The sequence below is a fragment of the Panthera uncia genome, chromosome C2 (assembly GCF_023721935.1).
Source record: "Panthera uncia isolate 11264 chromosome C2, Puncia_PCG_1.0, whole genome shotgun sequence".
NCBI lineage: Eukaryota > Metazoa > Chordata > Mammalia > Carnivora > Felidae > Panthera > Panthera uncia.
The window spans coordinates 68,920,867-68,947,495 of NC_064810.1; the positions used below are offsets into that span (position 1 = coordinate 68,920,867).

The 26,629-nt window shown below is 47.0% G+C and overlaps 1 protein-coding gene across 1 annotated transcript in view; it reads right to left on the bottom strand.

Moving 5' to 3' along the window:
* Nucleotides 1-11,883: 11,883 nt before the first annotated feature.
* Nucleotides 11,884-26,629, bottom strand: part of ITGB5 (integrin subunit beta 5) — a 121,438-nt gene continuing 106,692 nt past the window's right edge. Inside the window, exons 11-15 of the mRNA XM_049629447.1 lie at nucleotides 23,024-23,246; nucleotides 18,460-18,563; nucleotides 14,825-14,944; nucleotides 13,281-13,447; nucleotides 11,884-12,618 (exon numbers count right to left, since the gene is read on the bottom strand). Of these exons, the coding sequence (XP_049485404.1) occupies nucleotides 12,523-12,618; nucleotides 13,281-13,447; nucleotides 14,825-14,944; nucleotides 18,460-18,563; nucleotides 23,024-23,246 (710 nt within the window). The 3' untranslated portion in view covers nucleotides 11,884-12,522. The remainder of the gene's footprint in view (nucleotides 12,619-13,280; nucleotides 13,448-14,824; nucleotides 14,945-18,459; nucleotides 18,564-23,023; nucleotides 23,247-26,629) is intronic.

The window sequence follows — 26,629 nt, forward strand, 5'->3', positions numbered from 1 at the left end:
ACGAGACCTGAGTTTTGGGAGAACTTAAATAATTTTAGTTTTGAATTTGAAAGTGGGATGGAAAATTTTAAAGATGGTATGATAATATTGAGAACTACATTCATGGGCTGGAAGAGCAAGTGGAAGAAACCATTAAAATTCAGAACAAGGAGACAAAAAAATGGAAGTAGTAAGGGAGTAGATGACAGCCTTAGAAGACAGATGCAGCAATAAAACTGGGAGGAGAGGCAATCATTTTAAAATAACTGACCTCTCTTGGGGGCGCCTGGGTGGCTCAGTCGGTTAAGTGTCCGAAGTGGACTCAGGTCACGATCTCGTGGTCCGTGAGTTCGAGCCCTGCATCAGGCTCTGGGCTGACAGCTCGGAGCCTGGAGCCTGCTTCCGATTCTGTGTCTCCCTCTCTCTCTGCCCCTCCCCTGTTCATGCTCTGTCTCAAAAATAAATAAACGTTAAAAACAAAACAAAACAAAACAAAACAAAACTGACCTCTCTAGTTTGAAAAAATACTTGAGTTTGCAGATTAAAAGAGCCCACTAAGTTCTAGGCAGGAGTTATGGACAAAGGCATAGACTTAGGCATATCCTATGAAAATTATTGAATTTCTAGGATAAAGATTACTAAAAAAAAAAAAAAAAAAAAAAATCAGACCAGTAGCAGACTGTTACCTTTAACACTGGAAGCCTGGAGACAGGTAGTGACACATGGGGGCCCCAAGAGGAGAAGACGGCCATAACCAATAATCTGAGCCCAGCCATATGATCCCCTGTCAGGTGGTAGCAGCCAGTTGTAAGTGTTTCTTAGGCTTCCTGTTCACAGGGTACTTTAGGACTCAGACTCAGTGTCTACATCTAGATATTAGAATAGAATTGCAAAAGGATACAATACAATCGCCACTTTAGTTTGGTACTTTCTATCCAATCCTGAGAAGATTCAGTATCTTCCTGGAAGAACATGTCTCTTGAGGCTGATAGGAAGGAAAATCTGGCTGATGTCTCTTATGATGGTATGGAAGTCCTTTTCAAAGTCTAAAAACTAAGTTCCATGATGACCAGGACAGTGATAGTCTGGTGCACTTCCTGTATGCAAGAAATACTTGGTTGATTAAATGATGAAAGAATATACATATAGCTGCAAATCTACATATAGACATAAAGGGGTAAAAAAGCTGAATGTATCTACCTCTATAGAAAGGGGGTAAAGAGTATAACAAAAATACCAAATTGTTAGTCAAGAGACATGGATTCTCATCCTAAACTCTGCTTGTAATTAGCTCTTCTGCAGCCTTGTGCAAATCATTTCTCATTGGTCCTCAATTTCTTCATCTGTGAAATGGGGTGATTGGATTAGATGATCTCTAAGGGGCTTCCAATTTCAGTTCCCTAAGATTCTGAGATTTCCTAAGATTCCAAGTCACCACTTCAGCTACTAGCAGATCCCAGTTCTATTGGCTAGATACACCCACTCTACCTCTGCGCCACCAGCTTCCACCTGACGGGCCCTTTAAAAGGCACAGGCTCAGTGCATCTCACTTGCTAGTGTAGATATTGAGTAAGAAAAAAGTAGAGTGGAGCCCACACCAACCTTCCACAGGAGACCCAGCTGATTTATAAGCATAATAATAAATGCTTATTATTGTATGCCATGGGATTCTGAGGTGGTTTGTTATGCAACGGTAGCTTAACGATGTGTTGCAGCTCTCCAAGACCTACCCCTGGTTACCAGGAAGACAAAAATTTTATTCCACCAAGAATCAGCCTTCCCAGTCCTCCCCTCTGGGTGCTTTCAGTAATCTCTCTAAAAGAAATGGCTGCCTGACTGTGGCAGACGTGCCAACTGCAGACAGTGAGTCTGATGGCTAGCTCTGCCCACCAACGAGAGCCTTTCAGTTAAACAGGAAGGGAGCAAGACCTGCCCCAGGTGTGACAGAAAAGCTAATTGCAGACAGCAAGTCTGACTGTTAGCCCTACCTGCTAATGAGCCCAAAGTGGTAGCCTCAAACAGGCTTCTCAACAGCATGGAGATCAAACCCTGTGCAGTGCACCCACAGCAGACAAAGCAGGTCATTGCAGCTGGCTGGGCTGAAGGCCACCATGGCTCAGCCACACACAGTAGGGCACATGCAGCCCACACAGGGGATACCCCAGGAGCACCTGGTGCTGGTGACCAGCGGGGATTGCACTACAAGATGACACAGGACTTCTACAAAAAAGATACTACTTTTAAGACCAGGAGCTGTAGCTGACTTACTGAATACATAGAAACAAACACAGAATTAGATAAAATGAGGAGATACAGGAATATGTCTCAAATGAAAGAACAAGACAAGAATCATAGTAAAGGAGCTAAATAAAATGGAGGTAAACAACATGCCTGATAACTCAAAGTAATGGTCATAAAGATACTCACTGGACTTGAGAAAAGAGTATATGAGCTCATAACTTCAACAAAGAAATAGAAGATTTAAAAAACAAGTCAGAGCTGAAGAATTCAATAACTGAAATTAAAAAATATACTAGAGGGAATCAATAGCAGATTAGAGGATACAGAAAAATGGATCAGTGATCTGGGAAACAGTATAAGGAAAACAACCAGTCTGAAAAGCAAAACTAAACATAATAAAAAAAAAAATAGAATAGGGTAAGGGAACTCAGCAACACCATCAAGTATAATAGCATTTGCATTATAGGGATCCCAGGAGAAGAGAGAGATAAGGACACAGAAAATTTATTTTAAGAAATAATAGCTGAAAACTTCTCTAATCTGGGGACAGGAACAAACATCCAGATCAAGGAATCACAGAGAGCTCCCAGCAAAATTAACCCAAGGAGGTCCACTCCAAGACACATAATAATTTAAATGGCAAAAAAATAGTGATAAAGAGATTTTCAAGAGCAGCAAGAGAAAAGAGTTACATACAAGAGAAACCCCATAAAGGTATCAGCTGACTTTAAAGCAGAAATTTTGCAGGCCAGAAGGGAGTGGCATGATATATTCAAAATACTGAAAAGAAAAAAAACAAAAACTCAATAACCAATACTCTACCCAGCAAGTTTATCATTCATATTAGAAGGTAAGATAAAGAGTTTCCCAAACAAACAAAAGCTAAAAGAGCTCATCACCGCTAAACTAGCCTTAAAAGAAACATTAAAGGAGATACTTTAAGTGGAAGGAAAAGGCTGTAAATAGAGGAAAATTATGAAAGAAATTCACAGGTAAAAGCAAACCTATAGTAAAGGTAGATTAATCACTTATAAACCCAGTATGGAGGTTAAAACATCAAAGTGATAAAATCAATTATACCCACAAAAATTAGTCAAGAGATGCACAAGGTAAAATGTTAAAGATGACATACATAGAACATGGAGGTGGGGGGAGTAGAAATTTGGTGATCTTAGAATGTGTTAGAACTTAAATGACCATCAACTGAATAAAGACTACTATAAGATGTTGTACATGAACCCAATGGTAACCACATATCAAAAACCTGTAATAGACACACAAAAGTAAAAAGAAGGGAATGCAAGCAAAACATCAACACAAACCATCAAACCACAGGGAAGAGAGCAAGAAATAAAGAAAGAAACGGAGAAGTTACAAAAACAATCAGAAGACAAATTAACAAAACAGCAATAAGTATAAACCTACCAATAATTACTTTAAATGTAAGTGGACTCAATGTTCCAATCAAAAGACAAAGGATGACTGATGGATAAAAAAATAATAATAATCTATTTGCTGCCTACAAAAGACTTATTGCAGACCTAAAGACACATGCAGACTGAAAGTGAAGGGATGGAAAAAACATATGCAAATGGAAGGTGGGGGGTGGCGCAGGGTAGCGATACTTCTATCAGACAAAATACTTTAAAACCAACTGTAACAGTCTACAGCCATACCACCTTGAACGTGCCTGATCTCGTCTAAAACGGACTGTAACGAGACAAAGAAGGACACTACATAATGATAAAGGGATTAACCCAACAAGAGGAGGATATAATAATTGTAAATATCTATGCATACAACCTAGGAGCACCTAATACCTGAAGCCAACATTAGTGGACATAAAGGGAGAAACTGACACCAGTACAATAATAGTAGGGGAGTTTAACACCTTACTTACATCAATGGATAGATCATCCAGCTAGAAAATCAACAAGGCAGCAATGGCTTTGAACAATACATTAGACCAGATGGACCTAACATATATACAAAACATTCCATCCAAGAACAGAATACACATTCAAGTGCACATGGAACATTCTCTAGGATAATCAAATGATAAGCCCAAAGCAAGTCTCAACAAATTTAAGAAGGTTTAGGTCATATCAAGCATCTTCTCTGACCACAACAGTATGAAACTAGAAATCCATTACAAGAAAAAAATCTGGAAAAACACACAGGGAGGCTAAACAACATGCTACTAAACGATGAATGTGTCAAGGAAGAAATCAAAAGGGAAATTTAAAAATACATGGAAACAAAACACAGTCGTCCAAAATCTTTGGGACACAGCAAAAGAAGTTCTAGGGGAAAGTTTAAAGTGTTATAGGCCTACGTCAAGAAACAAGAGAAATCTCAAACAACCTAACCTTATACCTAAAGGATCTAGAAAAATAAGAACAAAGCCCAAAGATAATAAAAGCAAGGAAATAATAAAGATTAGAGCAGAAATATATGAAATAGAGATAACACACACACACACACACACACACACACACACACACACAAACCCCAAAACCCCAATGAAACCAAGAGCTGGTTCTTTGAAAAGATGAACAAAATTGATAAACCTTTATCCAGACTCATCAAGGAAAAATGAGAGGACTCAAAATCAGAAATGAAGGAAGAGAAATAATAATCATGTGACAACACAAATACAAAGGATTATAAGAGACCACTACAAAAAATTATATGCCACAAATTGGACCACCTAGAAGAAATGGATAAATTCCTAGAAACATACAATGTTCTAAAACTGAATCAATAAAAAATAAAACATTTAAATAGACTTACTGGTAGTAATGAATTCAATCAATAATCAAAACTTTTCCAACAAACAAAAGCCCAGGACGAGATGTGGCTTCACAGGTGAATTCTACCAAACATTTAAAGAGTTAACATTTACTCTTCTCAAAGTATTTCAAAAAATAGAAGAGGAAGAAAAAATTCCAAATTCATTCTGTGAGGTCAGCATTACCCAGATACCCAAACCAGACAAAGACAGTGCCCTAATCAAAAACAAAAACAAAAACACCTACAGGCCAATATCTTAAATGAAAATAGATGCAAAATTCTCAACAAAATATTAGCAAAATGAATTCAACAATTCTTAAAATATACCATTCACCACGATCAAGTGGGATTTAGTCCAAGGATGCAAGAGTTGTTCAATATTCACAAATCTACCAACATGATATATCACATTAACAAGAGGAAAGATAAAAAACATATGATCATCTTAGTAGATACGGAAAAGGCATTTGACAAAATACATCCATTCATGATAAAATTTTCAACAAAATAGGTTTAGTGGGAACATACTTAAACATAACAAAGGCTCTATATGAAAAACATACAGCTAACATCACACTCAATGTTGAAAAATGGAAAGCTTTTCCTCTAAGGTCAGGAACAAGACAAGGATGTCCACTCTCACCACTTTTATTCGACATAGTACTGGAAGTCCTAGCCACAACAGACAAGAAATAAAAGGCATCCAAGATGGTAAGGAAGAAGTAAACCTCACTCTTTGCAGATGACACAATACTTATATGTAGAAAACCCTAAAGACTCCACCAAAAAAACTATTAGAATTGATAAATGAATTCAGTAAGGTTGAAGGATACAAAATTAAGGCACAGAAATCTGTTGCATTTGTATACACTAATAATGAAGTAGCAGAAAGAGAAATTAAGGAAAATTTACAATTACACCAAAACAAATTACCTAGGAATAAATTTAAGGAAGTGAAAGGCCTGTATTCTGAAAACTGTAAGACACTGATGAAAGAAATTAAAGATTTTGACATAAACCAATGAAAAGCTATTATATGCTCATGGTTTGGGACAATTAATATCATTATAATGTTCATAATCACCCAAAGCAATCTCTATCAAAATACCAAATTTTATCAAAATCCTAAAATTTGTGTGAAACCAAAGACCCTGAATAGCCAAAGCAATCTTGAAAAAGGACAAAGTTGGAGGTATCACAATCTCAGATTTCAAGACATACTACAGCACTGTAGTAATCAAAATGGTAGAGTTCTGCCACAAATGCAGACACATAGATCAATGGATATGTGAACATAGAGAGCCTAGAAATAAACCCACACCTATATTATCAATTAATCTACAACAAAGGAGGCAGGGGTATATGATGGGGAAAAGAGTCTTTTCAATAGGTGGTGTTGGGAAAACAGCTCCATGCAAACGAATGAAACTGGACCACATTCTTCCACCATACCCAAAAATGAACTCAAAAAGGGTTAAAAACCCAAACGTGACACCTGAAACCATACAACTTCTAAAAGAAAACATAGGCAGTAATCTCTTGGACACTGCCTTTAGCAACCTATTTATGGATGTCTCCTCTGGCAAGGGAAAGAAACGCAAATATGAACTATTGGGACTACACCAAAATAAAAAGATTTTGCATGGCAAAGGAAACCATCAACAAAATGAAAAGGCAACCTACTGAATAAGAGAAAGTATTTGCAAATGATATATCTGATAAGGGGTTAATATACAAGATATATTAAGAACTCATACGACTAAATACCAAGAAAAAAACACTTGATTAAAAATTGGACAGAAACCCTGAATAGACATTTTTCCAAAGAAGACACACAGATGGCTAACAGACACATGAAAAGATGCTCAACATCACTAAACATCAGGGAAATGCAAATAAAAACCACAATGAGGTGTCACCTCATACCTATAAGAGTGGCTAGTATCAAAAAGATGAGAAATAACAAGTGTTGGTGAGAATGGGGAGAAAAGTGAAACCTTGTGCACTGTTGGTGGGAATGCAAACTAGTGCAGCCACTATGGAAAACTGAATGGTGATTCCTCAAAAAAAAAAAAAAAAAAAAAAAAAAAGAAAGAAAGAAAAAAGAAAAGAAAAGAAAAAGAAAAAGAAAAAAGAAAAAAAGGAAATATCATATAAACCAGTAATTCCACTTCTGGAAATCTATCTAAAGAAAATGACAACATTAATTTAAAAATATATATGCATCTCTATGTTTGCTGCAGCATTATTTACAATAGCCATGTTATGGAAGCAGCCCAAGAATCCATTGATAGATGAATGGATAAAGAAGATATGGTGTGTGCGTGCACGCACACACACACACACACACACACACACACACATATATAGTGGGATATTACTCAGCCATTAAAAAGAATGAGATCTTGCCATTTGTGACAACATGGATGGATCTAGAGGGTATTGTGCTAAGTGAAATAAGTAAAAAAAGACAAATACCATATGATTTCACTTATATGTGAGCTCTAGGATAAGAAGCCAGTCACACATTTTCCAGAAGGTGCAGTATGGATGGAAAATCATCAAACCAGAGAAGGGGTCCCTGAGCTGGGGTCTAACACTCGCCCCAGGGGTGACTGACCTCAATTTCCTCTTTTGTAAAATGAGGAAATGCCTTCCCTGAACACCATGTGGGCCTATTGTGAGTGTCAAATGAGGAGAGGCTGCTGTTAGTCTCAGGGGTTTGCTATTTGAAGCAGGTTAAGACCAACGAAGTTTTAATTGGTGAGCCTTCCAGGGTGTTTCTGGAGTCAAACTAAGATGGTAAATGGTAACCAGTTGCCCTGATAAGTAGGTCCAGACTTTTTTATATGTTACCTATTTATATATTTTATATGCATTATTCTGACAAGGGGTCAGTAGTAGTCACCAGAACAAAAAAGTAAAGTATCCTCCTATCCTAGAAAGTTAGGGCTTATGGTTACTTACAGTTTAGATCTTGCCTTTATGCACCAAGGTGTGAGGCTCTTCAGATGAAGAAATGACACAGAAGGACATGGTCAGAAGGATCCAAAAGTGTGTGTGGAGGGAGGAAAGGTGTGAGGAGGGGGCAGCAGAGAAGACAGTTCAGGGAAGAGGTCAAGGATCTCAATAAGAACCAGAGGCAGGTTATATTTTGTTGCATTTAGTTTCCAGCTTCCTGACAATCAAGATATCCAGACAGACCAGGTCCCATCATATGACAAAATGAAGCATCAGAACTTCCTGGCATTGAACTCTTAAGAGAAATAAATTGGATATGAAGACCTTCTCACTGGGACACATCACCCAACCATCTCAGAGGCTGCTGTCAGGCTGATGGGCGGTGACCATCCAAGAGTTCCTCCCACAAACGCGACCTCACCAGGAGGGGCCTTGGGAGCTGAGAAGGGGGGGCTCTACAGACACGGCTCTCCCTGCCAACACCACCATCTCTCCCCATCTCTCCTCCCCCTCCACTTCCCATCCTCCCTGGAGGGGCTAAGGCCTGAATGGAGCCAGGTCCTAAGACATCGGGAGCCCTGAGCAGGGGGGGGGGAAGGACAGAAGCCAGGTGGGAGAAACCGAAGGCCTCAGCCCGCTGCCCCGAATGAGAGGGACCAGAAGGTCTCATTCCCAGCCATGCTAAAAGCCACAGCTGTTGGAGTGCAGCTACGAGACAAGCCTAAGCAGAGAAACTGCTCGGCCCTTGCTCCCGGTCTGCATTTTCAGTGCTGGCCCAACACGCACCACCCAGCATTCCTTGGTGCCTCAGACACAGGTCCAACACTTACCTCCTCCTGAGTTTCATCTGAGCACTGCCAGCTTCCTCCTCTTCACCACTGACCCTCTCAGCCAGTCACAAAGCACCCACCAGCGGCCTAGTGCCCCAGGATGGCCCTTCTCAGAAGCAGGCAGGAGCCAACACACTGGAAGCCCTCTCAAGAGAGGGAGGAGCCAGCCAGTTAAAAGGTGATACTGGAGCAGAGATAAAAGACCCCTTCCCCCTTCCCATTTCCCCATCTGTTTGTTGTTACCTGTAACCCAGCCCAACAGTTTAATGATAATGAACCTCATGCTTTGGTCCTAATTAAACAAATTAAAAAAAAAAAACCCATCTGTCTCTTCCCCCAAAGAGGTGGCTGTTAGTTACTTTAAGAACTAGTCAAACAAGTGGAATGAGGATCCCTGGTCCTTTTAAAGAGGGCAATAGTTGGGGCACCTGGGTGGCTCAGTCGGTTGTGTCCAGCTGCAGCTCAGGGCATGATCTTATGGTTCATGGGTTTGAGACCAGCATCAGGCTCTCTGCTGTCAGCACAGAACTTCTTCAGATCCTCTCTCTCTCCCCAAAATAAATAAACAAACATTAAAGAGGGCAATAGTTGAATTCTAATTTGGTGAAAATTTTACACACACACACACACACATACAGAAAAAGACTGAAGTCATACACCAAAAGCTGGAGTAGTTACCCCTGCTTGGTATAATTATAAAAGATTCTCTATGATATCTTTATATTTTTCCATCTTTTCCATGCATTACTTTTGCGATTAGAAAAAGTTGTTTAAAATCAGTCAATAAAGATAAGCACCATTTGAAAACCTATATTAAGTCAGTGTAGATTAATTACAAAGGCAAATAGCCCCCACCCCTCCTTTCCAACAAGTGCATCCCTGACCATCTTTCCAACCAGATACCAGGAGAAGCTTTTCCAGAGACTGCCAGGTGCTCTTTGCAGGTCCCTCTGCAATCATGAGAACTCCCATCTGTGTGCTTTCGCAGCAATGGCAAAAGGGCAGCGACCATCTGCCCACCCCCAGCTCCTGCTCCATTATTTGTATTAATGGAGGAGTGCTGGTGGTGATGCCTATGTGTGGGGGCGGGGCAGGGTACCAGCATGGACACACCGCCTAAGGAAAGGAATAAGAATCACAAATTGGGGGGCGCCTGGGTGGCCCAGTCAGTAGAGCCTCCAACTTCCCTCAGGTCATGTTCTCACAGTTTGTGGGTTCAAGCCCCACGTCAGGCTCTGTGCTGCAAGCTCAGAACCGGGAGCCTGCTTCTGATTCTGTGTCTTGCTCTCTCTCTGCCCCTCCCCTGCTCATGCTCTCTCTCTCTCAAAAATAAATAAACACTACAAAAAAAAAAAAAAAAAAAAAGAATCACGGAGTGGGTCAGAATGTCAGTAGTCAGGTCTCCAAATAGCTAGTCCCAGGAGCTTCCAGCAGGGGGCAGCAGGGCGCTGTGAGCAGCTGGCTCCCACACTAGCGGTGGGTGTCACAGATGAAATAGACCTAACTTCTCTGTCAGGTGGACGCCAGGAGCAAGTAATCCTTTAGAGTGTGGGGCTCAGGAACTGAGTGCCCTTACAGAACTGCCTGATAGAAAATAAGACTTTCAACAAGTTGATGATTGTCGCCAGGAAACCACAATTGAACAGAAGAGAAACCCAATTTCTTCCAAAATCATATTTTTCTCAATTTAGAATCTCAAAGTCACCATTTTATGCATTTATTTTATATATTTATTTACACTTGGACTTACTACAAAAAGGTTTTAAGGCAGCTTCACCAAGTCACGAGGCCTCTGTTTCATCCTAACTACACAGAACAAAGGAAACTCAGAATCCGTCCATATTTTCCCCAGGTGATAGGCCCTATTTACTGACAGACACTTGTCTTAGTGTTTGCCAAAATGAAAGAACGGTACAGGGCGCCCTGGTGACTCAGTCGATTGAGTGTCCAACTTCAGCTCAGGTCATGATCTCACAGTTGATAAGTTCGAGCCCCACATCCGGCTGGACGCTATCAGAGCAGACCCCCCTTCCAATCCTCTGTCCCCCTCTCTCTCTGCCCCTCCTTAGCTCGCACACGTGTGCACTCTCTCTCTCAAAAGTAAATAATAAACATTTTTTAAAAATGAAGGAAGGGGAATTTGGTCCAAGGCTGAGAACAGATGAATTTGGAATGAAAGCCTAATAGCCCTGAAGTGATGCCAAGAGCAAAAAAAACTGGTCAGTGAAAGACATCCTACAAGAAAGAGCAGGTATTAGGAGGCCAACACTCTGGCTGTCATCAGTTGACCTCCTGACACGTGTCTGGGCAAGCAACTGCCCCTCTCTCACAGCTTCCTCTTACATAAATAGGGGATAGGATCAGATAATTTGTCAGGTCCCTTCTATCTCAGATATGGGAACCTAAGGGAACTTCAGGGGTCTACAGGGAAAAAAAAAAAGCTGAAATGGGTTTTGTGCTTTAGGCCTGGTTGGGACATAGGAATTGAGTGGGGTAGGCACTGTTCTTTTTTTTTTCTTTTAACATTTATTCATTTTTGAGAGAGAGCGTGAGCAGGAGAGGGGCAGAGAGAGAGGGAGACACAAAATCCAAGCAGGCTCCAGGCTCCGAGTTGTCAGCACAGATCCCGACGCAGGGCTTGAACCCACGCAACGCGAGATCATGACCTGAGCCAAAGTCAGACACTCAACCTGAGCCACCCAGATGCTTCCTGTTCTTACTAAGGTGTAGAGAGTGACTATTTGTGGAAATCACATCTTGACCTTTCTTTACGTGCACAATCCATTTCCAGCCTCAGCACCTTGAAACAGGGGAGGCAGGCCAGTGTGGTTTTCACAATTTCTAGCTTGGAAGTCTTCCTTTTAACCAAAACTGGGAGGGTCCAAAGGCATAGGCTTAGGTCTCCCTCGGGCATCCCATGAGGCCCTGTTTGAAGAGCCCTGGTCTGGAATAGGGAATTGGCTCTTGCTGGGTCCCCGGAGGAAGTACACAGCCTTTTCAACCCCCCACCGGGGCACCACTTAAAACCACGTCAGGATAGGAATACGCGCGTGACAGAGAGCGTCAGGCAAACACAAAGTCTTGTTTAATCTTTACTTTCAATCCCAATCTTTTCCCCTTTCATTACAAAAGTACTAAACAAACACAGGCAGAATTGGAAAACTGACATCTGCAACTATGTGCCTTCGGCAGGCATCTCAATAATCCCATCACCAACACCCCTGTGCAAGGACAGACATCAGGCAGATAATTCGCAGTAATCAGAACTATACCATAAATGCATGATCTTTTTATTTTGTACAAAAATGATCAACACGACAAAAGCCAGAGCGCGTGTTGGTTTTGCACACTCTGATACTCCCAAGATCCTTCTCCTCTGGCCAGGCTGGAGGCTCAGCCTTCCTGGAAGGGAGAGACAACCTAGACCCCCAGCAGCTCACCCGAGTCAGCAAGCTGGATGTGGTGTGGAAAGCTGAGAGTGTCAAAGTCCCAGGCCTTTCCTGGGCTTGGAGTGGTGGCGGCCTGGTGTGGCTGTGGCCCAGAAGCCAGGTGGAACACTGGCTGCCTTCCTGTGCAGGCAATGGGCTCCTGGCCCAGGCTCACAGGAAGGTGTCTTTGCTTGTCCCTCTAGGGAGCTGTGATCCAGTCGAGCAGCTGTCCAGGGCGTATCAGTCTCCGACTTATCGTCAGCCCCCTCTGGCCCTCCTCGGAGGAGCTGTCAGTCCACTGTGCCATTGTAGGGTTTGTTGAACTTGTTAAAGGTGAAATCCACAGTGTGTGTGGAGATGGGCTTTCTGTACAGAGGGTTGGAAGCCTGCAGAACACAGAAGGCAAGAGGACACGTGTGTGTCCATTCATTTGAACACACACTCTAGGGGTCAGAGGCCCTTCCTCAGTCAGTCACCCCGGAAGGCGGAGCACGCAGGCAGTGGCAGCCCCGTCCTGCAGGACCATCCCTGCCTCCACATGTCATGCCCTGGGAAGGACCCTCCCTGTCTCTAAGATTCCCTCTTTCTCTCTCAGACGGGCTTGGCCAGATGGTCTGTGAAGTTCCTTCCAACTTTAACAGAAACTAAGTGGGGATTCAGGGGTGCTGCTCCCTGTGCTGCTCAGTCCTTCAGGAGCATGCAATTTGCTTGGGGAGACAAGACTCGCACAAATGGATGCTATCATAGACTCTAACAACTTGAGTTCATTTACTGAGTCTGCAGTCGCTCTAGGACTGTCCAGACTCTTTCTCTGAGGCTGCATCAAGCGCCTCTTCCCTAGAAGAGTCCTGAGCTAGGTCTGGTGTGAGGCTCTACACAGAGCCCCCTGTGCTTCTGGACCGTGCATTCTCACCTTCTAGAATGGAGTGCACACCACCTCTCTTTGATTTCAATGCCAAAGATGTTAGTGGGCCTTAAAGCTTGTCTGACCTCAACCAGATCTCTAAGCTTGACTTTTTTTCTTACTTCTGGCTCCCCACTGGCTTACCATTTCATAGCGGGCCCTGGACCTCTCACTCTGGAACTTTGCAAACTCTCTCCGGTCATGGATGGTGACGAGCAGCTTCCAGATGGCCAGGAGCGCAATCCCAATCAGGAGGATACTGCCAACCACAGCCAGGAGGATGGTCGTGGCATTGGGGGCAGTTCCACACTCTGGAGGGGACCAGGAGAAACCATGAGCAAAGCCACTAGAATAGCATCCCTACCCCCTCCCCCACAATGTCAGGCCTATCTGGAACAACAGGTGCGCCTCTCTTCCTTCCACCTTCTACCAAACACCTTCCCTCTCTTCTCTCTTAGATCCTCATGCTGCTTTTGGGAGACCTGGGGGTGCTGGAAATTTTCTCCAATGCACACAAAGGGGAAGAGTCAAAGAGGGATGGTGACTGTTCCAATGCCACATGTAGAAGAGACCCTTGGTGGCCGCCCCCCTTTCTCCCAGACGCCATGGTGCACTGTGTGCTCAGCAGCACCTCCCCTTACATGAGTGTACGTGTGCCGGCCTGGCCCATTCTCCGCTCTCCAGACTTGATGTGTCTCAGCCTCCATGTAAATGGTTTCAGAGGCAGACTGGGCAGGCAGGAGGTTTCATGAAGCCGTATCCACAAGGGCTGGGCTGGAGGCCAGCCAACGTTTGTAACCCCAGAGTGTGGCCCTTTGGAGCGAATGTGCTTATTTTCAAAGAACCACAAAGACAGCGCTTGGAAACAAAGCCTCATTCTTACAGGCATGCATCTTGGGCTGGTACCACAGCACTTCCTCTGCCGCTGGCCCAGAGAAGGCGTATTATGTGGTCTGGCTCAATTTGGAAAAACAGTTTGCAAGGCTGTAAATTGAAGGGAGCAAAACCTTTTCTCCTCGCCCCTGTCCCCCTCCAGGGAAGCATAAAAGGGGTCATACTAGAAACCCTAATTACTCCAAAGCAAAAGGCCATTAGTCCCAGGGTCCAAAGCATGAGGCAGAATTATCAATGTCTGCACTAAGGCTTGGCCTCCTCAGTGGCCCAGGAGCTGAGCATGGCAGTTTAACCCAGAGCCCTGTCTGCCCTTCTTGGACTTCACGGTGGCAAGTGCAGCTGCCCCTCCAGGGCTGTGTGTGTGTGTGTACCCAGATGGCCTGCCCAGCCTTGACCGTCCACGCCACCACCCCCCCCCCCCCCGCCGCACACCCCCTGCAGAGCCTGTAGCTGCTCACGGCCATCAGCGTCAGCCGTGTAGGTGAAATGTGTGCTATGGCCACTTCTACCCCTGTGCTCCGTCTTTTCCAAGATGAGACACTATAACTCCCGTGCCTCCATGCCGTGACCTCCAGAGCTCTGCCCGGCAGTGGGTCCCCAGGTGTACATCGTCTTTCTTCCAAACTCCAGGAACTGGGTAGGGGTGGCCTTAGATCCCGGTCTTTATACGGAATTGTGACCCTTGTCTCTCTGGAGTTTGGAAAGCCAGTGAGGACGGAAGGGCGACAAGCCTAGAGCAGGGAAAGGTATCAGAAGTCGAGCTCCCAGGGGGAACAGAGCCGGCCCTCACCCACCTGGCTCCCTGAGGACTGTCAGGTTGGCCCTCCCGCTGGGGAGCTCTGTGTAGGCGAACATCATGACACAGTCCTTGGCGGTTTTGTAGAAACAAAGCGCAGCCTCTTGGTCATCTTTCACTGGAAGAAAACCAGGTACAAGTGTCCTCTCGGAGCAACCCAGTGTGCTGATGGACAGGGTGGGGAGTCAAGCACCTCAGTTAGGAAAGGGGGTGCAGGGAGGCATGAAGCGGAGGCTGGGCCTTCACAAATGAGTTCGGGTTTCTCACGTGAAGAACGTGGGCCCAGCACGGAATCTGAATTGCTCTGGGAACACGAATCCCCTGAATGGTGAGGACTCCCTGGGGAATGCAAGAGCCCCCCCAGAGTGTTTGCTGGGAGCGATGTGAAACGGAAGAAGGCATTATGCTTGGAGGCGAGGTTGGTAAGTGGAAGTGCCCTGGACATTAAAGGGACACAGAAAAGAAGGAGCCATTCCGATGCCCTTTGGGGCCTGAGAGTTCACAGTTGAGTCCACTTGGCTGAGAGCCAGCTGTAGTGGCCAAGCATCAGCAGCTCTTTGGTAGGGTGTAAAACCAAAAGGACCCAAGGATGACGAGGACGTCTGGACAAGAGCTGGGCACCTGTCGTGGTGCCTCACCCACAGATGCCACGGGCCAGCGCCCGAGGCCAGGGCTGAGCCCAGACCACCCGCTCCACTCTTCTAGGGAGCAGTGCCCACCTGTCCCCACATGCCGTTAACCCAACATGATGGACTCATAATCCCCTGTCCAGATGTCACCTGCACTCCAAGGCTTCTCTGGGGAAGGGTTAGACTGATCTCTAGGAGGAAAAAGGAGCAGGGAAGAGGAAAGCAAAGGGGACATTGTTCAGCAATGGCCAATTGGTCCTGAAAAACAGCTGTGGATTGATGTTGTGGCGTGAAATGCTTTTTAGCTCTTGCCTTTGTGACCCTGTTGCTCAAAGGAGGGTTTTTTTGGTTGTTTTTGTTCTGTTTTGTTTTGTTTTGTTTTGAGAGCGAGCGTGAGCAGGGGAGAGGCAGAGAGAGAGGGGGACAGAGAATCCGAAGCGGGCTCTGCATGATAGCAGAGAGCCCAATGTGGGGTTCAAACTCATGAACTGTGAGATCGTGACCTGAGCCGAAGTCAGAGGCTCAGCCAACTGAGCCACCCAGGCGCCCCTGCTCAAAGGAGTTTTAACCTGGAACCAGACAAATTAGTGTGGTTATCACATGGGAAATCCTGGACTTTTTCTCCTAGGCCCCATCCATAAGCCTGGCCTGGGTGAGTGTATGTGTATGAAGAAAGCCGAGAGAAGGAAGAAAGGAGGATAAACAGTGAATCTGAACAGAAAGCTTCTCACTGAGGATTACACTGAGAGGCAGCTGTGCATAACAGCTCAGAGCAAGGGCCTCAGTCAGGGGGCCACAGGAAGGCAGCATCTCCTTCCGACTGTGTGCGCCCAGGCGGTTGGGGCTGGGGAGTGGCGGGCACTGCCCCAGGTCTGCGGGCAGAACTTGCTGTGAGCCAGTCCTGAAGCACCAAGCAGACACGGTGGCAGGAAAATGGCCACGAGACAAGACTCGGTAGGCTCCCGACCGGCTCCCCTGGTCTAACACAAGCCCCGGCACGCAGGAGATGCTCAACGAACAAGTGCAGGCTGAATGCATGACTCAACATACTCGGGAGCCTCATGTGGCCACAGCGGTCGGTCAGAACCAGGGACGTCTACAGAGGGGGTGAGTCAGGACCAAGAGAGAAGGCAGGGGCTGGGAGCCTGCAGCAGCTGAGGTCAAGGTAGAGGGCAAGGCTGCTAGCAAGGGAGCCTCAGAGGCAGAATCCCTTTCATGGTACACAGTCTTGTTCCCCTCCCGCCCCGCCTCACCATTTTAAATGTATAATTCAGTGGCTTTAGTATATTTACAATGTTGTGTAACTATTCCATCCAATTCCAGAACATGTCCGTCACCCCAAACAGACACCATCTTTGTTAGCGCTCAGCCCCAGTTCCCTTCTCTCCCAGCCCTGACAACCACCAATCTATTTCCTGTCTCTGTGCTTTTGCCTATTTTGGACATTTCACATAAATGGAATCCTACGATATATATCCTTTCCGTGTGGCTTCTCACACATAGCATAGTACTTTCAAGAGTCATCTCTCTTGCAGTGTGCATCAGGACGCCATTCCTTTTTCCACTGTATGGATGTACCACATTTTATTTTTCCATTCATCAGTTCATGTACATTTGGGTTGGTTCTCATTTTTCACTCTAATGAATAAAGCTGCTATGAACATTTGTGCACAAGTTTTTGTGTTGACGTGTTTTCAGTTCTCTTGTGTATATACCCGGGAGTGATGTTACTGAATTGTGCGGTAACTCCATTTAATTTGCGGGGAACTGCCAGACCATTTTCTAAGTAGATGCACAAATCTACACTACCACCACACTGTATGAGGGTTCTGACATAGGGGCACTTTGATTCGGTGTAATTATAGTGCTCCAGACCACTTCCAAAGCCGGTCACGTGCATACGGGGCTAAGATATGTGATTTGCATTTAGAAACTCCTCAGCCTGGACAGAAATGTCTGTACTAGTAAAGGGATGGAGGCATCCCAGAAAGGGTGAAACACAAAGGTCTGTGCACCTCTGTCTGAGCCACCCTGTGGGCTCCCACTCAGAATGGACTTCTAGCCATTTGTTCACAGGTAAAGCAAAGGGTTGGATGGATGGAGTCAAACTGGAGAGGTCAGAATGAGAAGAACCCTAAAATGTGATCTGCCACGAAAGATAACAGAACAAGGAGTGAGCGACAGCTGCAGGAACAGGTGCCTGTTGCCGGGGGGACAGTTGGGACAGCACTCAATCCCAGTGCTGGGATCACTGTGCAATCTAGGCCACACGAGACCCCTGCCCCTTCTGATGCCTTGCAGCATCATGAGAGCCACACCAGGCTGAGGCCAATGTGGTAAAGACTAGGCAGCCATTCATCAAACAGGGTTTCCCTGCCTCCTGGGCACACGACTTGACTACATTTCCCAGCGACCCTTACATCTAAATGTGTCCAAACAACTGAGTTGGAGTCGTGAGCACCATTTCCAGGCCTGGCCGATAACAGCATCTCACGTGATCCCTCACTGTCTTCCCCCATTTGCTGACTGAGTGGAGAGGATTCCAGGGACCTTGAGGAGAATAGAACCTTCAGGTAGAGGGAGCCTGGTTTCCTGAATGACCTTATCAACCAAGGCCTTATCAACCAAAAAGTCTTCAATGGACTCTCAGTGAGTGACTTATATTTAGTTAAGTCACTGAGGTCTGGGATTTGTTATAGCAGCTAACATGACTTGTCCTAACTAATATACCAACTTCTCCGAGAGCCTGGGAGATGTGACTAAGATGGGGCTCCAGTGATGGTGCAGAAAGTTATGAACAAGAAGTCTTACACCCCAGAGAGCCCAGGGACCCAACAGTAGTATCCAGGACACTGACGTCATGCTTCTCAACTCCAGACTAGAACCACCCTGCTCCCTACCAGGTGGCCCTGAGAATCGATGGTCTCCACAGAGGAGGAAGCCTCAAGGTGTCTACCACAATACAAAAGGGAACAGTTACCCAGGGCCGCTTGGACACACTCACCGATGGTGTCCACCCACGTGATCACCTCATCCTTGCACAGGTTTTGGCAGGTCTGGTTGTCGGCCGGGTCCCCCACGTGAAGTAGCAAGCACTCAACACAGTCTCTTTGGAAAAGAGGCAATAAACGAGGGTGTTAGATGCTGTGCGGTGGTTCCCCACAGGTAACTGAGCTCCCAGGGGTGCACTGCCCACTCTTCTGCTGGGCCTGGGCCCTTGAAGGTTCTACTTCACCCTATCTTCAGATTTTTGGCCTCAGTCAGTGTTTCTGCTGGCCTCTGGTTGCCCAAGGGTTCTTGGAGAAACATGTGAGTTTAGAGGCATGCCTGGTCTACACATCAAGTTGCAGGTTAGAGACTTTCCCATTTTTTTTTTAAAGTAGGTTCCATGCTGGGTCTTGAACTCATGATTCTGAGATCAAGACCTGAGCTGAGATCAAGAGTCATCCACTTAACTGACTGGTGCCCCAGAAACCATTCAATTTCTGATACCAGGAGCCAAACCCATCTTCACTCAGCTGTATCACATGCCTTTGAAGAGTCTGCTCCAAGCAGGAAACTTTGGAGTGATTAAAAAAATGGGGTTCCTGGCCTCATAGAGGGGTCCTCACACCCCCCTGGCCAGTGCTTAATGCTGCCAAATTGCCCCATTTCCCAGGATTCCTACTAGGGGATCACTGCCAGGGCAGGGCCCTTAACCCTCCCACATATTAGACTCTCCAGGAGGCTTTCTAGAAAATACCATCTCCAGGGCCTGACCACACCAATGGGATCCACACCTCTGGGGCAGAGCCTGGGCTTCTGGATTCAGATTCACACAGTGAGGGTTGTGAACCATTGTCCTGGAGCCCTTCTCCCTCCCAGATGGAGCCTGCCTGGAGGGTTCTACCCTCTATGAGTTGGTCTACACTAGACTCTGGTAGAGGCTACAGGGTGGCAGTCTCCTTCCAGGAAACCCACATTTCAACAGGGGCCTTCTGGAGAAATTGGGTTAGGAGCCAAAAAGTCTCGTTTTGAGCCCCTTCTCCTCCCACCTCAGGTGCACAGTTTAAGTCAGATATTGTTATTGTGTAAAAATGCTTACGTAAAATGCTCAATTAAGGATCAGTACCCTACTTCCCATAGTCAAACCCAGTTCCAGACAGTCCCCATCTACCTTCACTTTACATCAGTGAGAACAGAATCCCGAGGCTGTGGGGCCAGAGAAGCAAAGCTTTCACAAAAGGTCTGTGATGCCTGCAGTGGTGGGAGAGGGGCCCGACCCCTCTGGGGGACTGTGGGATGGGGGAGCACAAACAGAACCCCAGGGAGGAGCGGGCTGGGCAAGACAACCAGCTGACAGTTAATTCTCAGGGACTTAGTGGGGTGATGGTGCCCGGTGGCGATGGGGGTGGCTGCCCCAGAAGCAGGGGCTTCCTTGAGACTGGGTTAGGGCCCAAGGGCCGAATCTGTGGAACACAGGTGCTGATACCACAGAGCCACAGTGACCCGGGGGATGGCCACTCTGCTTACCCATAGGCCCATGGGGACCAGTGAGGTTATGTGTCTGGAAAGCTCTCTGGCAAAAATGTAGAGGGATGTACAACCACGATGCACGGCCTGAATTACCATCATCTGTTTTTTTAATTCCTTGAGATTGAGGCCAGTTACTAGATTTCCAGGGGAGAAACTTCAGGGGAGCAGCAGAACTGGAAAGGAGCTGGACAGCACTTCAAGCGCCCCCCTTTGAGGCCAGGGGAGACAGCAGGGCCATGAGACGCTGTGGCCGCAGCTCCAGCACCCAGTGCCCTGCCTCTCGGTAAGCCCCTCCCAAGTCCTCACTTCCCTTTCTGAACGTTGGGGAGGAAAGCAGGCAGGACTTTCTTAGGAATTCAGGGGTGCCGAGGTGGCTCAGTTAGTTGAGCGTTTGGACTTTTGATTTTGGCTCAGGTCATGATCTCATGATTCATGAGATCCAGCCCCACATCAGGCTCATGCACTGACAGCTTGGAGCCTGCTTGGGTCTCTCTCTCTCTCTCTCTGCCCCTCCCCGGCTTGCGCTCTCTCGCTCTCTCTCAAAATAAATAAACAAGGAAAAAAAAAAAAGGAATGCAGCTACCCCAGAATTGGCCATAACATCCCACTCTCCTGGAACACTCCATAGAAACATTCTGGAGTTACAAACAAGTTGGTAATGTTTGCATTTCCCCTGAGGCCAGAGTCCCAGAGTGCAGACAACTGAGACTTGGCTGCAGGCCAGGAAGGGGCGGTTTAGCTCTGGCCCTTTCTCCGGCCTCTGGGATTAGCACACCACAAGTGACCCCCAAGCTGACCCTCCTCTCAGCGAGGATTCGCCAGCCTTCCAACTGCAACCGTTGTTATTAAACCACATTAAACCACAGGGCCACTTCCAGGAAACGTTCCCTAATTATCCATGTGGATTTATCAGTCTAACTTGTGTGCTCCACATACTGGGCTGAAACTTGTGATATATTGTAGTCATGTGTTAAAATAAGTCTGGCCTTTTAAACAAACAAGTTGCTGAGAGAGACTTTACTCAGAGAGCCTGTTAATTGAAATCAGCTGAGCCTGAGTGTGAACTCACCCAAGGTGAAGGGTATGTTTGGTTAGTTCTAGAAAGTGGAGACTGGCTGTTCTGAAACCCCAAGTGGGGAGGGTGGGGAAGACAAGGCATTCAAAACCTGGTGGTTCTTGGCAAACCAACAAGTAGAAAAACATCACATAAGTCACTTTCAAAGGGAATGTGTTTAAAAAAAAAAAAAAAAGAAGTTGCAACTAGGCTTTGAAAGAAACAGAGAGCATCAGTGTGGCCCAGAGATAAAGAAAAAGGAATAGTGAGGTTTCCTTATGGCATCTCTTTGCTCTCCTTGTGTCGTTAGTATTGCTTAATGGATAACAAATTATCAGATACTGTTTCTTCTCGGAAATGAATGCTTTAAACATTTAAAGCTACGGTTGTTGTGCCCTTTTGACCTAAAGCTAATGTTGTCGGGCCTTTTAACTGACCTACGCCAAAACTGCATTGCCTTGCTGCTCGAGGGGAATGGAAGAAACGGGCTTGATCTACTTTTATTGATTCCATGTGTGTTGTCCTAGCTTGCCCCCCTCCCTCCGCTAACCTCGTGTGTCCCAAGGACAGCCCGAAACAGCTCTGCGAGAGGAGCTGGGGGAGCGCGCCCCGCTCCGTCATAAAACGTGGGTGATGGCTGTGATTCCACGCTCACACGGCCCCAGCTACTTGGGCTCCAGATCCAGGATCCTACCCTCCTCCCCTGGGACGTTGCTATTTGGATTTCTGTCATTTCTCCACTCTTAGCAGGTCTAAAGTGGGTCTGCTTTTCTTCTCCCTCCCTTTCCCCGGCTCTTCTCCAATTACACAAAATAAAATCTGGTCCTGTCTATCTTGTCTCTCGATCTACAGCCAGCTTTCAATTACCCACGCCTGGATTATTTGAGGCAAACATCCAAGTAGGGGTTGTGCCACCCAGAACATTTCTGAGCAAGGACCGACCAGCAGCCAAGGCAGGCTCGGAGAGCATGAACTCCTTTCTTTATCAGCCCAAGCCAGACATGTGGAGGGGAAATCTGCCAAAAGAAAATTGCACAGTTGCGTTCCCCAGCCCAAGAGAAACGACGTCTGTACTATTATTTGTTTCTGATTATCTGTGCCTGTTTCCCTCACGCCGGGCCCCCTAGCGTGGATGATGATGACACAGCTGTTCCTTTAGCAAAATTCAAGAGAAACGGTCACTCATGCCTTCCTGATGGCATAGCTCCTGGATCCCTTTAATTCCCGCCCATTCGCACTCTGGCAGAGGGGGAAGGGCAGAGCTGCGGGGAGGTCAGCATGGAGAACGTGACCCCGTGGCTGAGTCAGTGGAGGCGCGGTGCCCACTGTCCAGACAATCTCTGCATTCAGCTGCAGTGCAGGGCCAGCGTTCCATTATCTGTATAAATGGAGCAGAAAATTCAAAAGCCATTGTGGTTTGTTTCTGGCATGTCTTATCTAGGTCGAATGCCCTCCTATCTGATCCATGTTCTGATTATGTTTTGTTCCAAGCAACATTTGCCATACGGTGTCCTGTGAAACATTATTTGGGAAATGTTAATGTCGGGGAGGGGATCCAACTTGTTTGAAAAACAGAAGCATACTACATCCCCCTGTGAAATACTCAATAGCACTCAAAAGGCTCTGAGAAGCCACTATTTTGGTACCCAAACCAGTTGAAATTAATTCAGTGATCTGGTAACTTCTAAGTTGGGGAATAGAATAACAGTCTTTTTTTTTTTTTTTTTTTTGGTTCTGTTTTTATTTTCTTACAAAATCCCCTTTAACTGTATATTAAAATAGTGTCTTTGAAACACTGGTTCCTACCAGTGTTTCAAAGACACTATTTTAATATACAGTTAAAGTTTAGTTAATGTTCGTATGAGTTTAGCTCCCCAGAAAAGGCTGGGCAGTGGAAAATGCGGGGGATGGGGACTAAGAGGTGGGCCGGCCGCAAGGGCTGACAGGCTGAAAGATGGGCCTGGTCTGGGGTGAGAAGCGGGAGTGAGGGTGCCATTACCTCTTGGTGCTGCAGGCATCTGGGCAAGTCGGGCATTTCTCACACGTCTCCCCAAAAGCTCCTGGCTCTGTGCACTGGCATTGCCCACAGACACAGTGCCCACGGTCGCTGCAGATCTGGCCATCCTTGGCCAAGCATGTGCTGATGTCTGTTGAGCAGTTACAGTTGTCCCCAACGTAACCTGCGTGGCACTTGCATTCTCCACAGTGACACTCGCCGTGGCCTAAAGGGACACACACAGCACATCAGCGCCTGCCTGCATGAACACATAACCAACCACCCAGCGTCTGCCTTGCACCAAGACAATGGGGAGCCAATACAACTGTGCCCTCCAACTCTGTTTGGGCAGACAGAGAGGGCCTAGAGCCCACATGCTTGCATAGCAGGGGGCCGGGCAGCTTGTGTGGCCCAGCTAGGTCTGGGGTGGTGCTCTACGTTGGTCCAGAATTTGACCAAGTAACACCACAGGACCATGACCCCAGAGAGTTTCTTCCTGTCTCAGTTGTCATGTGAAGAATGGCCACCAAATATGTCCGCTTCCAAATCCCCAGAGTAAATGTTACCTCCTGCAGATATGACTAGGTGAAGGATTTTGAAATGGGAGGTTCTCCTAGGTTCTCCAGGTGGGCCCCAATGCCATCACAAGGGTCCCTAGAGGACGAAGACAGAGGGAGACTGGACCACAGTGGTGATAGGACAACAGAAGCAAGATGCTAGCTCCTGCCTTTGAAGATGGAGGAAGAGGCCACAGAGCCAAAGAATGTGAGGAATGCAGCTCTAGAAGCTGGAGATGGCAAGGACATGGATCCTCCCGAGAGCCTCGGAGGGAGTATGGCCCAGTCAGCCCGGTGACTTTAGCCCAGACCTCCAGAATTCAAGAGAATAAATCCATGTTGTTAAAGGCCACTAACTCTGTGGTAATTTATTACAGCCACGGCGTGCAGTGATGCTGAATTCTGGCTCCGGCCTCAGAGCCGTAGCCCCGAGTGGGATGATTCGGGCACAGGTGCCAAGGTCAGCAGTGGCTAATTGAACAGCACTCCCTATATACACATCAGGCTTTGCAGCATAAACTTGAGCAGTTTCTACAACGGGGCCATGTGGCAGGGACTGTTCCCTCCCTCACATCACAGCTGCCGCAGATGAGACACAGAGATGAAGCTGCTTGTTGAAGGTCACCTGCCTGTGGTGGAGTCAGGACTCACACCAGGGAGTCTGAACCCCAGCGCCCACTGCCTCTCTGGAGGAAAGACAGCAGAGTAGGCCCTAAGCAGGTGGACAACCAGTGGAAGATTGCCCTGCTCTCCTTTGTAGGAGGGCAAGGGGCTGGGCATGCCCCTTGCAGGCGTCAAGGGCAGAGGCTCACTGGGCTCAGAGGACAAGTGTCAGCGTGAGTGAATGTGTCGCTCAGGGAAAAAAAAGCATGGAGAGCGCCATCTTCCAAGAGCGCCAAAAGCCTGACAATGGATTCTCGATCCTCTGCACTAACAGAGGCAGAAAGCAGCGCTACGGCACTTAACTTTACAAAATTTCCCTTACACTATTATGACAGCATGCTTTCCTTCCTGATGACATTTTGCTAAGGCTAAGACTAAAAGAACCAAGAATTGGGGCGCCTGGGTGGCTCAGTAGGTTAAGCGTCCTACTTTGGCTCAGATCATGATCTCATAGTTCGCGGGTTTGAGCCCTGTGTTGGGCTTTGTGCTGACAGCTCAGAGTCTGGAGCCTGCTTCAGATTCTGTCTCTCTCTCTCTCTCCGCTCCTCCCCCACTCACGCTCTGTCTCTCTCTCTCTCTCAAAAATAAACAAACATTAAAAGTAAATTTAAAAAATGAACCAAGAATCTGTATCATTGCGCAGCCAGTTACATACTAGCAGGAGACCGCAGCAGTGGGCGATGGGCATCAGACAGGTGGAGGCCTTGCATTTTACTCCCACACCTGAGCCAGTTATCCCAGTAGCTGGATCCCAGCACCTTCTGTGAGACCACCAATGAATGTGACCCACAATTTAGTTCAGGACCTAACTCCAGAGAGCTTCTTCACCGGCCACTTACTTCCTGCCCACCCCCCCTCTCCTGCTCTGTCGGCTCCGTGGTGCCTAGAATCTGCAGGCAGGAGGGAGGCCATCTAGAGCGACTAAGTCTCCCAACCTTCCCGGGGCCAGACAGCCTCTCTGTTTGCACCGAGGCTCAGAGCCTCAGCAGATACTGTGCCGGGCGAGAGCCCCCTCCCATTGCCTGCGAAGTGCCGAGGCATATGGCAACCCTCTGGGAAAGGTGAGGAAAGCCAGCAGGAGGCTGGGTGCAGTCTAACTGCCTAGGAGCTGGCATGTGAAGGTGAGGTACAGGAGAGGGCAGCACACCTACTCAAGGGTTACACAAGGTGGGGGCAGGGGGCTGGAGGGCACTGGCAGCAGAGTGCACGGCTCCCACGGGAGGGCGGCTGCAGACCCCTCCTCTAGCCCGGTCTGTGAACAGTGCAGGTTTCAAGGCTTGGCAGGCAGAAAGCCACCCACCACAGGAAGCCTTCCCGAATGAAATGGATCCAATCTGCACAGCCCCTTCACTCTCCAGCCTCAGGGGCCACACTGGTCAAGAGCCTGTTTCAAATTAAAAATGGGTCACTGTCGAGGGTAATTCCCCCCCCTCACCATTTTATTATGAAAGTTTCCAAACCTGCAGCCAAGTTGAAAGGATTGTACAGTGAACATCCATATGCTTGCCACCCACACTCCACCGTTAGCGTGTTACCTGCTGCTCTATCGCACATCCACCCCACCCCCTCCACTGGTCAGTGCAGTTTCCAAAACGCGTTTCCAAGTGAGCTGCAGATATGAGTGCACTTCTGGGGAAGGTTTCGAACATAGCTCTGGCACTCCCCAGCAGCTTGTATGCCACACTTCCCATAAAGCATGGTCAGTGCCGTATTTACAAGCAGCACGACAGTACCTGGGTCAGAGGGACTGCTTTGCTGGAGACAGCGGGTGCTGTTTTTCTCCCTGCTCTAATTGTGTGTGGCAGCAACATAACATTAGCCAATAACAACCTGACACCGTATTCCAACGTGCCAACATTCTGGAGAAGAGGCAGGATATCATTTGGTTGAAGAGTTGGGTTTCAGGTGAAGTGTGTGTGTGCTGAAGGAAGAACTTGCTCCCCATGGTGACTGGGCATCGAAGTGACAGAACCTGCTTGCTGAGAAGGCACCTGCTTGAGCCAAGTTCAAGCTCTGTGCTCTCCGCCATGACGCCAGATCAGCAACGAGCCTGGCTATGTTGGATACATCTGACACCACACAGGCCCGAGAGCCCCCAAACCCAGCCAGAGGTCAAAGGAGTTGAGTGCGTCCCAGATCTAGGGCTCAGGCAGAGAAAGTTAGGGGTCAAGGGCAGGAGAGGGACAGGACTCCCCACCAGAGACATGAGCCATTCCAGAAAGCCTCCCACGACACCTGAGCAGTGAGGACATGACAAGAAACAATGTGTAAGATAAAGTAGACAGAGCACAGACAGCCCCTGCCCACTTAAGTGGGGTGAGCAAGCAGCTGGGTGCTGAGGGGCTGTGGGACATCAGGAAATCCTTATCCATGTGGCTTTTGGCCTCAG